The 12,124-nt window shown below is 44.5% G+C and overlaps 1 protein-coding gene across 3 annotated transcripts in view; it reads left to right on the top strand.

Annotated features, from left to right (window-relative positions):
* Positions 1 to 3,499: 3,499 nt before the first annotated feature.
* MAST4 (microtubule associated serine/threonine kinase family member 4) overlaps positions 3,500 to 12,124 on the top strand; it is a 564,457-nt gene continuing 555,832 nt past the window's right edge. For all 3 annotated transcript variants that reach the window (XM_064376019.1, XM_012462235.2, XM_064376020.1), the window contains exon 1: positions 3,500 to 4,128. In XM_064376019.1, coding sequence (XP_064232089.1) covers positions 3,763 to 4,128 — 366 coding nt within the window. In that variant the 5' untranslated portion in view covers positions 3,500 to 3,762. The remainder of the gene's footprint in view (positions 4,129 to 12,124) is intronic.

Genomic DNA, 12,124 nt, shown 5'->3' on the forward strand with positions numbered 1-12,124 from the left:
TTTTAATGATCGCCATTCTAACTGGCGTGAGATGGTATCTCAATGTGGTTTTGATTTGCATTTCTCTAACGACCAGTGATGATGAGCATTTTTTCATATGTTTGTTGGCCTCATATATATCTTCTTTTGAAAAGTGTCTGTTCATGTCCTTTGCCCACTTTTGAATGGGTTTGTTTGTTTTTTTATTGTAAATCTGTTTTAGTTCTTTGTAGATTCTGGATATTAGCCCTTTGTCAGATGGGTAGACTGCAAACATTTTTTTCCATTCTGTTGGTTGCTGGTTCACTCTAATGATTGTTTCTTTTGCTGTACAGAAGCTCTGGAGTTTAATTAGATCCCATTTGTCTATTTTGGCTTTTGTTGCCAGTGCTTTTGGTGTTTTAGTCATGAAGTCCTTGCCTATGTCTATGTCCTCAATGGTTTTGCGTAGGTTTTCTTCTAGGGTTTTTATGGTGTTAGGTCTTAGGTTTAAGTTTTTAAGCCATTTGGAGTTCATTTTAGTGTAAGGTGTCAGGAAGGGGTCCAGTTTCTGCTTTCTGCACATGGCTAGCCAGTTTTTCCAACACTATTTATTCAACAGGGAATCCTTTCCCCATTGGTTGTTTTTGTCAGGTTTGTCAAAGATCAGATGGTCGTAGATGTGTGGTGTTGCCTCTGAGGCCACAGAGACCATGTACACTTTTAAACTGCAAATTTTGAAGTAGAATGTGAAATCTATTTAGTGGACTACAACTAGCATCTTTATTTTCAATAAAATATAAATTTCAGGCTGCATTACTTAAAGGAAGGGTATTGTTTCATGACATTTATTTGCATTTGCAAGTATGCATGTGTGTCGTGAGTTGCAGCATGAAATATATTTGTTTTTTGAGGTTCAGATTTAAAAGGTTAAAGAAATACTGATCTAGGACTTGACTTTGATCTGTAGGGGTTAAGATCACAAATGCTGGAGCCAAATGTTCAAATCTGAATCCTGGCTCCATCACTTGCTAGCTGTGCGACTTGAGCTGAATTACTTCTCTGTCATAGTTTTCACACATTTCACAAATATCATATGAGAATAGCAATAGTAGCTACCTCATTGGGCTGATATGAGAATTAAGTACACTAACATTTTAAAGTGCTTAAAATTCTGCTTGGCACATAATAAGTGCCTTAAAAATGTTTGTGGGAAAAACAAATCTGTTCCTTAAGTATTTCCTTTTACATATTGAATCAACACAACAAAGTTTCTTCCCTATGGATATTTATAATATAGTATATACATATATATTTGAAAAAGCTGTCTGTTTTGAGTGGCATTATATTAATACAAGAATGCCTACGAAAGAGAGCGTTGGAACCAGACTGCTGGGTTCCAAACCACTGCTTACTTGTTGTGTGACCTTTCCAAATCCTCAGTTTCTTAATCAATAAAATGGGAATAATAGAATGTTTCATGAGGTTGTTGCCAGGATTAAATGAGGCCACCCAGAGAAGATGCAGAGGATTCAGCGGTAACAACTGTTGTCATTCTTGCTGTCGGTTATTCAGACCATGACCTTGCTTCTTATTTCCGTATGTACTGAAAAGCAACCCCTCCTCTTCTTTTATGTGCACGTCTGAAATCGTCATTTCAGTTCAGCTCTGGTGAATCAACCACATAGGGGCTCAGATAAAGACCAGAACTCCTAAATAAGAAAGTAATTGTGAGGCCAGTGTTACATTCGGACTGTCCCACTGTGCTCTCTCTTCAGCCTTGCTCTCACAACTTAACTGCCACTAGACTTGCCCTTTTGCCTCAGCAGGTCTTCATATCCCTGTGGATAATTCCAAAGTGTTACAATGAAAGCCTGACAGCTGGAGTCCATTTGCAGTATGGCCGTCTAAGGCACGATGGACCCATCATATTTTCTTCCCCTTCATCGTGAGGGTAGGAAACTGATCAGGACAAAGGTTGCTGTCCAATCTGATGAAACCCTCTGTGTGATGTATCACTTGTAAATACCGTGATAGCATGAAAGGCTCATTAGCTGAAGGGACTTTCAATTAGGACCCTCCAGTTCTTAAGAACCTTTGGCAAGGCTGTTCTGATAAAGAGAAATCTAAGATGCTCAAGGACCCGCTACTGTTTTTCTGTAACTCTTTCCTCTTCTCCCACATGCATTGTTTCCTGTAGCACTTATCACAGCTTCTAAAATGGATAATGGAGCTATATTCTGCAGTATCAATCTCTTGCTTGACCATAAGCTGCTCAAGGGCAGGGGACCTTACTTATTAATCTTTGTATCCCCTGCAAGCATCTGGCACACATCTCAATCAACGTACACGGAATTGAAGCAGTTGAATTATATCCCAGGTCACTGTGCCAGAGCTCAGAATGGGGCTAGAGCTGAAGGCAAGAGAAGAATCATTTATTTCCCACTGCTGAGCTGACTGCTGGCTTCCAAGGAAATTCCAGTCACTGGACAGGCAGCATCCTCCAGCCCCAGGGAGGGCCTTAAGGGTATTCTATTGGTACCTTTAGTGAAAGTTCTTTCTCCTAGTTCTTAAAGAGGTAAGGAAAATGAAGCAACCTGTCCTGCATCCTGTTGGTTTACAACCCAGGGCTAGGAGAACTTATATTGGAAAGTGAATCCTTTTCATTCTCTGCTTAGCTGATCATACCTAGACAGACAATGTGTAGCACCACAGAGCTTGGTCCTAGTTAAATACAAGGACATACGTTGTTATCTTCCTCCCTATCAAAAGGTGCAAGTCTCAGACTTAACTTTTTAGTTTACAAACAGGAAATAGTCTTTTAAAAACTCTCCGTGTATCCAAGCCAGACACTCTGCTGATGCATTATATATATTTGCTTTAAACCTACTCATAGCCAGACAAGACCAGTAGCCATTTACAGTTGAGGAAACTGAGGTCCGAGGAGCTTAAACGGAAAAGCAGAGATTAGAGGTCACCTTCCTTTGGGTTCGCTCACTATACCACTAAGTTTCTCCTCTTTTCCTCCAACACGCTAGTGGGTCCGCGTGCGTGCGTGACTGTGTGTGCGCTTCCTTTTTTCCCTACAGAGCCCTCCTTCTCCTTCTGGTCTGATTTCTCGATTCCACTTTTGGAGACAAAGTCCAGTTCTCCTCCAAGGTCTCACCATCCCCTCACCGTCTCCCTCTGACGTCCCAAGGATGGTCAGCCACTCCCCGCTAAATTCGGAGTCTCAGCCCTTAGCTTCAAATCTGGGCTCCGCCCCCACCCTCCAGTCCCTGGTCCCCGGTCCCCGGTCCCCGGTCCCCGGTCCCCGTCCCCCGCGCCCCAGCGATCCAGCAGACTGAGGCCGGCGCCCGGGCCCCGCCTCCCCTACCTGACGCCCGCACGGCCGGGGGCGTTGCAGCCTCCGCCCACCGGCGCGCCTGCCCTGCCATTGGCTCCGCGGGCTGCCTGTCTCCTCGCTTCGTCCCGGAGGCAGGTTTTGCCCAAGAAGCCGCAGTCCCGGCGGCTCGGGCGCAGCACGGGAGACCCGTGGAGTGTGGAGCGCGGCTCGCGGACCCGACTGAACATGTCCCTGTGCGCGCGAGCCCCCGACGGCTGCCGAGCTCGGGCGGCTTCGAACTTAGCAGCGGGCTCCTACGGCCCCGCCGCGGCCATGTAGTCGCCGGCGGGGCTCCCTGCAGCCCGGGAGCGGCAGCGCCAGTGAGCCAGAGCCCAGTAGCCCGCGTCTTCCCCTGGAGGAGCTGAGTGCGCGCCGCGCCCCCGCCGCCTCTCGGGCAGCACTTTGGGCCGGACAGGGAAATGGGGGAGAAAGTTTCGGAGGCGCCAGAGCCGGTGCCCCGCGGCTGCAGCACCCACGGCAGCCGGACTCCAGCCTCTGTGGCTGTCGCCGCGTCTTCTCTGGGTGCTTCCTCGGCCGAGTCCTCCTCGGGCTCAGAAACTCTGTCTGAGGAAGGGGAGCCCGGCGGCTTCTCCAGAAAGCAGCCGCCGCCGCCGCCGCCACCGCCGCCGGGAGGCGCCCTGGGCGCCCGGCCGCTCGCCGCGTGGGCTCCGGCACGCGTGTTGCTCGAGCGCGGAGTCCCTGCGCTGCCGCCGCCGCCCCCCGGAGGAGCTGCACTGCCCGCGCCCCGGGGCAGCAGCGCGTCCCAGGAGGAGCAGGACGAGGAGGTGGGCCCCGCCTTTCCCCATCTCCCCTCATCTAGGTCCCGGCAGCCGGGCGACCCCAGCTTCCCATCCGGCGCGCAGGCGGTAGGCAGGAGAGCGCAGTGGCCTGGAGATGGGGAGGGACCCCACGCGCTCTGCCCCGAGCCCGGGGCAGCGACAGTTAGGAGCCCCCCTGTGGGTTATTGACTTCCCTGTAGTTGTTACCACCAAGTGTGTGTCTCCAGGTGTTGCCAGATGATGTGTTTTAAAAATGTCAGAGAAGCAAACTCCTTCATGTCTGTGTCTGCCTTGGTCGGTCTGTCAATGGATGTGATCTGGACACCTGGCATGTCCCCACAACTAAGCTCGCTGATTCTCCAAAGTGGGCGTTGCTTCCCACAGAAGGGCTTGGGCCGAGGGGCAGGGAGTTGAAGGGGAGAAATGGTGCCCTGGAGATGGGAGGCAGAGGGGCAGCGGGGCAGCGGTAGCCGCGGAGTTACGCGCGGGGGTTTCAGTGGCGCTAGCCACCCGGCATCGCCAGCGGGTGGTTTTGGCGCGTCCCACCTCTGGGAGAAGGGGACTCCCCGCGCTCCCTCGGCGGCGCGGGCGTGCGCGCCTGCAGCTCCCGTTCAGACTTGTTTCCAGCGTCTCCAGATGAATGCTTGTCACCAAAGCGAGTATGGATCGTCTTACCTTTTGGGGGGCAGAGGGGAGGGGGTTCTGTATCTGCCCAGTTTCCTGGAACGATGTTCCTCCAGTACTTGTGGGTCGCTTCCTGACACGCTGAGCATAGGACCCTAGTGTCCTCCTGGCTGCTTTTTCTGGCTTATTTTCTGCTTTTGGAGGACAGTTACAGAAGCGTACGATTCTTCATGTCTTGAAGATTGTTTGCTTTGGACATTTCTTGTGGGGAAGTCATCTTGATCAGGCAGGACCATAAAGAAAACATCACGCTAACATAGACTTATTGTGAAATTATTTCCTGAGTGCCAGCGTTGTATTTTACTCATCTCGGGTGGGGTTAGCTTTCGTAAATAATTGCCTTTGTCCCTTAGAGTAAGCAATCAGAGGCCAGTGCCCTGACAGTAGCCCCCAGGGTCCCCAGCTTGGAAGCAAAAACTGGATCTGGCACAAGGTGAGAGGAGGCGAGTCCTAGCCTGGCAGAGATGGAATAAGCCTTAGCTGCTTAGCTGGTTCTTGGCCAACCCTCTTGCAGTAACCATGACCCATTCCCTAATTCCCCTAAACCCCCATTGCAAGGATCCTGATTAAGTGTCTGGAGACCTGCTTTCTAGAACTGTCTCTGCTACTGAGCTGAGAGACCTTGGGTATATCACTTCAGTCTTCAGGGTTCAGTTCTATAATCTGTAAAAGGAGGAACTTTAAGTTGACGTTCATTTTCACATGCATCAGGAATTTGAAATGAATCCGCAGTTCCAAATCGATCCTAGCGGCAGGATGTCAGGAGTTTGCTGAGTGCCTCACCCACCACAGAGCTGTATCCTGGCGGAGATAACCCTGTACTGTCCCAGCGTTCCTCGCTGATTACATCTCCCTTTCAAGATGCGAGGCATGTGTCACGTGTTTGCTCCTTAACTTCTCCCTCTACTTCCAGAGATAAGCACACTGGCACTTGGAAGTTGGGGGTGTACCCTAACTTAATGATTTACTGATAGATCCTAATTTAGTATTGCAGCTGGTAGAAAAGAGAGTGGTTAGTTGCTTTATGTTTTCTATTTAGCTAGGAGGATGCTCCATAGTAAGTGATGATCTTGCTGGTGGAGGGGAGGGATGTTCTGATCCCCATTCCGTCGCTGATTTATTGCCTGGCCCCAGGGTGACAGTGCTTTACTTTATTGGAAGTGGATATAATGATAACTTATTTCACAGGCAGTGCAGTGAGAATTGGTTGATTGAAACACATTTTGGAAAGTGGAATAATTAAACATTGATCACTATTTGTGAAATCTCAGAATTGCATATAAACTGATACAGTATTGCAGTTTATTGTGTAACTTAACCTGTGGCATGGGATGCTAGAAATTGCCCAGGAGCAAAATTTTGACTTGCTCTGAGAATTTTAAAGTGAAACTAAAACCAAACCATGTAGTTTTTTCCCCTCTTGTGGAGTAGAGGAGGGATAATCTTTGTGAAAGGGGTTGAAGTCCAGTGCATTTTCTGGTTACACTGGTGATGGTATGGGGCAGGGGGTCTTCACTGTTTGTGGGGTTGTGGGCCTCTTTAAGGATCAAATGAAAACTCTCTTGTTCCTCTCCTCAAAAAGCACACCAGAGGATTTGGGAATGCCAGGTAATAAACACTCAGTTTAGTGGAAAGATTCTAGCTTTGCCACCTTGACCAGCTGTGGGATTGTGGACTATTCAACTTCTGCAAGTCTCAGCTTTCTTACCTCTTAAATGGGAATAATAGCAACAGAGTTAGGCATTTTACACATGCTATCTAATCCTAGCACAGTAGCCAACATATAGCATCGAATGCCAAGTGTTAGCGAATATTAATTTTTTAAGTTCATTCGTGATGAAATTTTGCAAAATAGACCAAGTTGGGTTATCCTATTGTTTTATTAATGCATAATTTATATGCTACCTACTTTCAGAGAATTGGAGACTACGTCTACTTAGCTTATTCCCATTTTACGAGTGTAGGCTGGGAAACAGTTTTTTGTCTCTAGTTGTTTTGTGACAAGGCAGTGTGAGTGTAATGTTATACTACTGTAGCAAGGCACTGTATAAAGCATTAAAAGGCTTGCGTGCAACTCAAAAAATGGAAAGAGGTTCGTTTTAAAATTGTTATGTCTAGCTTGGGAATTGATTATTCCAAAGGTTTTTTTTTCCCTCCCAGTAAGTTATTGTATCAATTTTTGAAGAGCAGCAAAATTCAAGTTTCTAGTATATTATGGCAGTGCTAATTTCTTTGGCAACCTTGTTAAAGCTGTTTTGAATGTATTGAGTAATGTCAACAGAGTTTGACCTATTTTGCTTTATCTTACTGTCAATAATTGTATAAACTTACAAAGTCTCACATACTTAAGTGAGCCCTTTAAGCTTTTGATGTCTTAAAAAAAGTAGTTTAATGTGACAGTAATGGTAATTTTTATGTGCTTAATGTCAAATACATGACAGCTAGACATACAGCATGACTTTTGTTTAAGAAAAGTGTTTCTGACTTTTGCTCTTTTCCCAAGCCTTTGAATTTGGGGTCCGTGTATGTTGAGGAGGTAGCACACTTCATTTCTGAGAGTTAACACTCTCAGAAGGACTGTTCCCCTGACAATATCTCTGAGATTTGTCTTTAGGCATTCTGCCTTGTCCTTTCCCAGAGCACCCTGTGATGACTTTAGGAAAGTACTTGGGTGCTGTATGGTAACTGTGTCAGCAAACTGGCCGAGGGCAGGAATTTTGTCTTTGTATGCTTAGCACGGTACGGTTAATATATTAATAGGGGCTCAGTAAATATATGTTGAATGAATGAGAAAAAAATGGCATCTGTGAAAATAGTTGCACATTTGATTGAAGGGTGCCTGTGTGCACTCATTTATTTTGTCTGTTGTTAATTATGATATACAAACCTCTAGATCTCTTATCAAGAGAAACCTTGTGGGTCACAGTGAGAAATGAACAGTTTTTCCGGGTAAATTTTGAACAGTCAGATCACTGAGCTTCCTCAGAATGCCTTTGAAGAGACCTATATATTAACTGTTACTGACTCTTCTTTTCATTGTTTACTAGAACTTGAAATGTGCAGAGATTCTTAGCATGGCAGAAAAGGGCTTAGTAATTAAGGATTTCCAACGCAACAAGAGAGAACCCAGTCCCTGCTATACTAAGGGACTTTTTTTTTGTTGGTATAAGTTGGGAAATGGTTTCCCTTATTAACAATAGGCTTACAGTGATAGGATGATTTTAAATTGTTCTATTAAGTGGTATATGAACATGAGGACTGCCTTTAATATCATTTTGGATGTGCGTATGGGGTGGGGGTTTCCCACACGGTACTAATAGATGAGTTTTTGGTGTTTATCGGTTAAGAAATTAAATAGCAAAAAGCGAAGAGGAATTCAGCAAAGCTTTTCATTTAATTTATATTTTATTAATCACAGAAGCTACCTAATTCTAAACAAGAAGTAGTGCATAAATCTTGGCATATTTATTATTTAGTCTACTTTTGGACTCTACTGAATTCAGTAAGACCCACGAGATCAGAAATTCAGTCAACCAAAATGTGTGGAACCTGACTCAGAGACATCGTCCTGGGCACAGAGATGTTTTTGACCCGAGGGAGCTTCTCCTCTAGTAGGGGAGATAGTCACTAAGCACAAGATTATGAATTAATTGGTTTCAAAATGTGGCAGGTGGGGAAGAGGTTGTGAGGTAGTGAGTGGCCGCACTTGTAACTCAGTCTGGTGTTAAGGACTGAGTCACTGAGGAAGTGATCTGTGAGCTGAGACCCACAGAATGAGCAAGAGTTGGGTGGGGGAGGAGAAGGGAAGGGCTAGATGTGGTCCAGGTAGTAGGAGGCCCTGAAGCAGGAGAGAGCATGGTGGGTCCATGGCTCTGAGAGGATTCTGGGTTGTTAGGTGTGGAGGAGAGAAGAGCATGCCATCTCAGGACATTTGATAGAGAAGCAGCAGTCGGGTCAAACACAGCTGTCTGGACTTCAGTCTAAAGGCACTGGGAGCCATTGAAGGATTTGAAGTAAGGAAGTGACCTGATCAGATTTGTATTTTGGGAGGGTCAGGAAGTATGAAACCCACTTGTTGGGAACTGTTGGTTTAGCCTAATTGTTCCAGAGTTGGAATTGATAACCTGAGAAGTTCCCTTAGTAAATTGTGTGGAGGTAAAATGGGGTCATTTCTAGTAGCTTAGGTACTCCAGGTATATACATATATCTTTGAAATATATACATGTGAATATGTATGACATACATATGAAATACAATAGGAAAATACATATGAAATACAATAGGAAAATAATGTTGATCTGTTGAAGAGAACATCTTAGTGTTAATGTTAATGCTTCTTTTCACTGCCATGCTGTTTTAACCCAGTATTGAAGGAAAAACTTTATTGACATGAAGGGAGAGCCTTGCAAATGCTCATTTCCAGAGTAAATTTCTGGAATAGATTTACCTGGGCTGAGTATAAGGGGAGACGGTCTGAGGTTGTGCCTCTCTGTTGACAGAAAGTGTGGTGTTTGGGTACTAACACGCATTACGAGAGTCTTTCTTGGATTTTCCTAGAGAGGAAAGGTCAGTAGCAAAGAACAAAGCCTTTTACTCTTTCCACCTCTGCTCTGAGGTACTCCAGGGAATGTCAAATACTTAATATTTTGCCAGTGTTTTAGTAACAAAGGCTATCCACTCAGACCTAGCGGATACAGTGAGGGAATCCAGGTGGATTTTTTTTTTTTTCTAGTTTGGCTCTGTAGAGAAGGGCATGGAAGTGGGGTACAAAGATGATAAACTGGAAAAAGAATCCTCATAGAACGTGCCCCACAGTGAGAAGGGACATGATCTTAGTGACTTGGCCTTAGAGAAAGCTGAGTGGGGGCCAAGGAGTGTGCATCTTAGAAGAGATGATGGTATGTTTTAGATGAAAACCACTCTGTGTTGTTTCTGATCATGTTCTTACATTCTATAGTGTTGCCAGAAAGGGCTTGTGTTCTTTTCCTTCATCCCTTTGGAGCTAGCAGCCGGTGTTTCCCTGCACTGAGGTCAGGGTCTGTAGTGACTAAGGGCACAGACTTTTGATCTTGGCTCAGCCACTTATAGGCTGGATGACTTTGGCTGGGTTATCATTGCGGAGGCTGTTTCCTCCTCTGTAAAATGGGCATGTAGTTTTTATTCCTGAGGGTCATTATGAGGATTAATGAGATGTTTTATGTAGAGTACCCAGCATGATGCTTGGTGCGTAGTAAACACTCCATAATGATATTTGCTATTATTACTGAGTATGGAAAAGCTGGTTTATGCAGAGTATTGGTACCATCAGCACCATAGGAAGGTACATAATAAGCAAGAAACCTGCAAGTCCCTTCCCTGATGGATTATGCGTCTAGCATATTTTGTTGGTAATCCTGGCAGGCTCTTTCATTCATGAGTAGGTAGATATGTAACAGTTATCCCTTTTAATTTCATGGGCAGAGCATTCCTTATGAGATACTAACAGCAAAGCTTTATGGTATATGATTCATTAATCCTTCTATTAAGACACTACCTCTCTTTTGCTCATGGAACCTGTTCTTAGTGATCAGTTATTAAATAATATCCTGCAAGTCTTTATGAACATGTAAATTACTAGCTGCACCCAGGGATTTAGTCAGAAGGCAGTGTGTCAGCTGTGTGCTGGGGCTGGTGACATGACCGTGTACTTCATTTAAGCATCCTAGAATAATGATTTGGGGGATGAGAAAGAAGAGGGAAGGAAATCAGGTGAGTATCTGGAAGTCAACCAAGCTTGGTTCATACAAGCATGAGGGATGGGGCAAGGCAGACGGTTTGCAGCCACCCCAACTTCTCAGAGGGGAAATCTGTTAGGAATGCAACAGAACTCTAAAAAATGCAAGAACTCCTGTATGCAGATTACCTAACACAAATTCTGTTTTGTCTCCTTGGAATAATATAAACGTTTTGTTTTTTAAGACAAAAATGCAAATAACCTAGTAGCCCTTTTGATATAACTCAAGCTGGTGCAGTGATTGCAGTTCACTTCTCTTCCAATCAACTGGTGTTCTGTCCTGTGCACTTGTTGACATTTACACAACTTTGCATCATTTAGTTTAAAGGATCTTTTTTTCTTTTATGTGTCTAGTATTTTGTCTGGCTTCTTATTTGATGATGATACTTTAGGTTAAAGCATACCGAAATACAAAATGAAGCAGAAGTCAGCTTCGCCAACAGTTTCTGTGCATTTGTGTTTCTCCCTCTCTTTGCTCTTCTCTTACTGCCCTCTCACCTGGTTCAGAATTCCTAGGAGGGATTGGATAATAGTTACCTGTGCTTCCAGGGTTAGGAGAGAAAGCCATGCCCTAAATGTAAAATGTTGGTTCAGGACTGTGGTTCGTGGTACAGACACATACTCTGAAGTCACATTTAAGTGCATGGAACTTGTGTGAAATTCCTGGTGTCTATTGCAGCCTCCCTTAATGAAAAGCAGTCACTGCTTATTTAATGATTTGAATTCATAACTAGACACGTGTCTGTGAGACAGCTTATAAATTTGTATCCTAGGCCTCTACTCTTGCCAGCCCATCAATTCGCCTCTCAGACACAGTCGATATAATTTTGATTACCATACTTACTTTCACTGAACCTTTCAATCCAAATGCTTTGTAATGATACTGGGGAAAGGGGAGTGATGGTAGGTGGGAGGGAGATGGAATACTGACACATTGAACTTCTTAACTAATTTTATAGGCTATCATGTGGAAAATGAAAATTTAATTTTATTGTTCTTGGTTTGTGCTTTTGCGGTGTTTTCAGCAGACAGCAAGATCACAAGTGTACCCAATTTAGGATAGATGAGTGTCTGTTAAACTCACTTCAGAAGTGGGTCTTTTGGCTTCTGCCTTAGAAGTTGGCTAGCTGCTCTTTAATAAGCTGAGAAGTTAGGTGTGTTAGTTCCTTTCTGGCTGGTGATTTTGTGCCTTTTTATGTTTGTCTAACAAAAATAATCTCAGACTTCCTTATTAACATTTTTCTTCTCAGGCATTTCTTCATACAGAAATCGATGTACCTGCTGCAATGCCGGAAGGGCCCCAGGGCCTCATCAGTGCAGGGAGACTAAGTTACATTGGGTTAAAATTTGAGGTTAAACTGTTATATTAATGTACACAGTCACTGAGACTGACATTCACAAAATCCACACATTTGAAATTACTTCTTAGGGCAGTCATAGACAGCAAAACTGCATTATGGTATTGAAATGGAATGAAGTGATGAAATCTATTTTGTGTATAGAAGTTCAACTACTAATTTCACAAATTAGTTTATGAAATAAATT

The sequence above is a fragment of the Aotus nancymaae genome, unplaced genomic scaffold, assembly GCF_030222135.1.
Source record: "Aotus nancymaae isolate 86718 unplaced genomic scaffold, 86718_ANA_hifiasm-v0.15.2.pri h1tg000014l, whole genome shotgun sequence".
NCBI lineage: Eukaryota > Metazoa > Chordata > Mammalia > Primates > Aotidae > Aotus > Aotus nancymaae.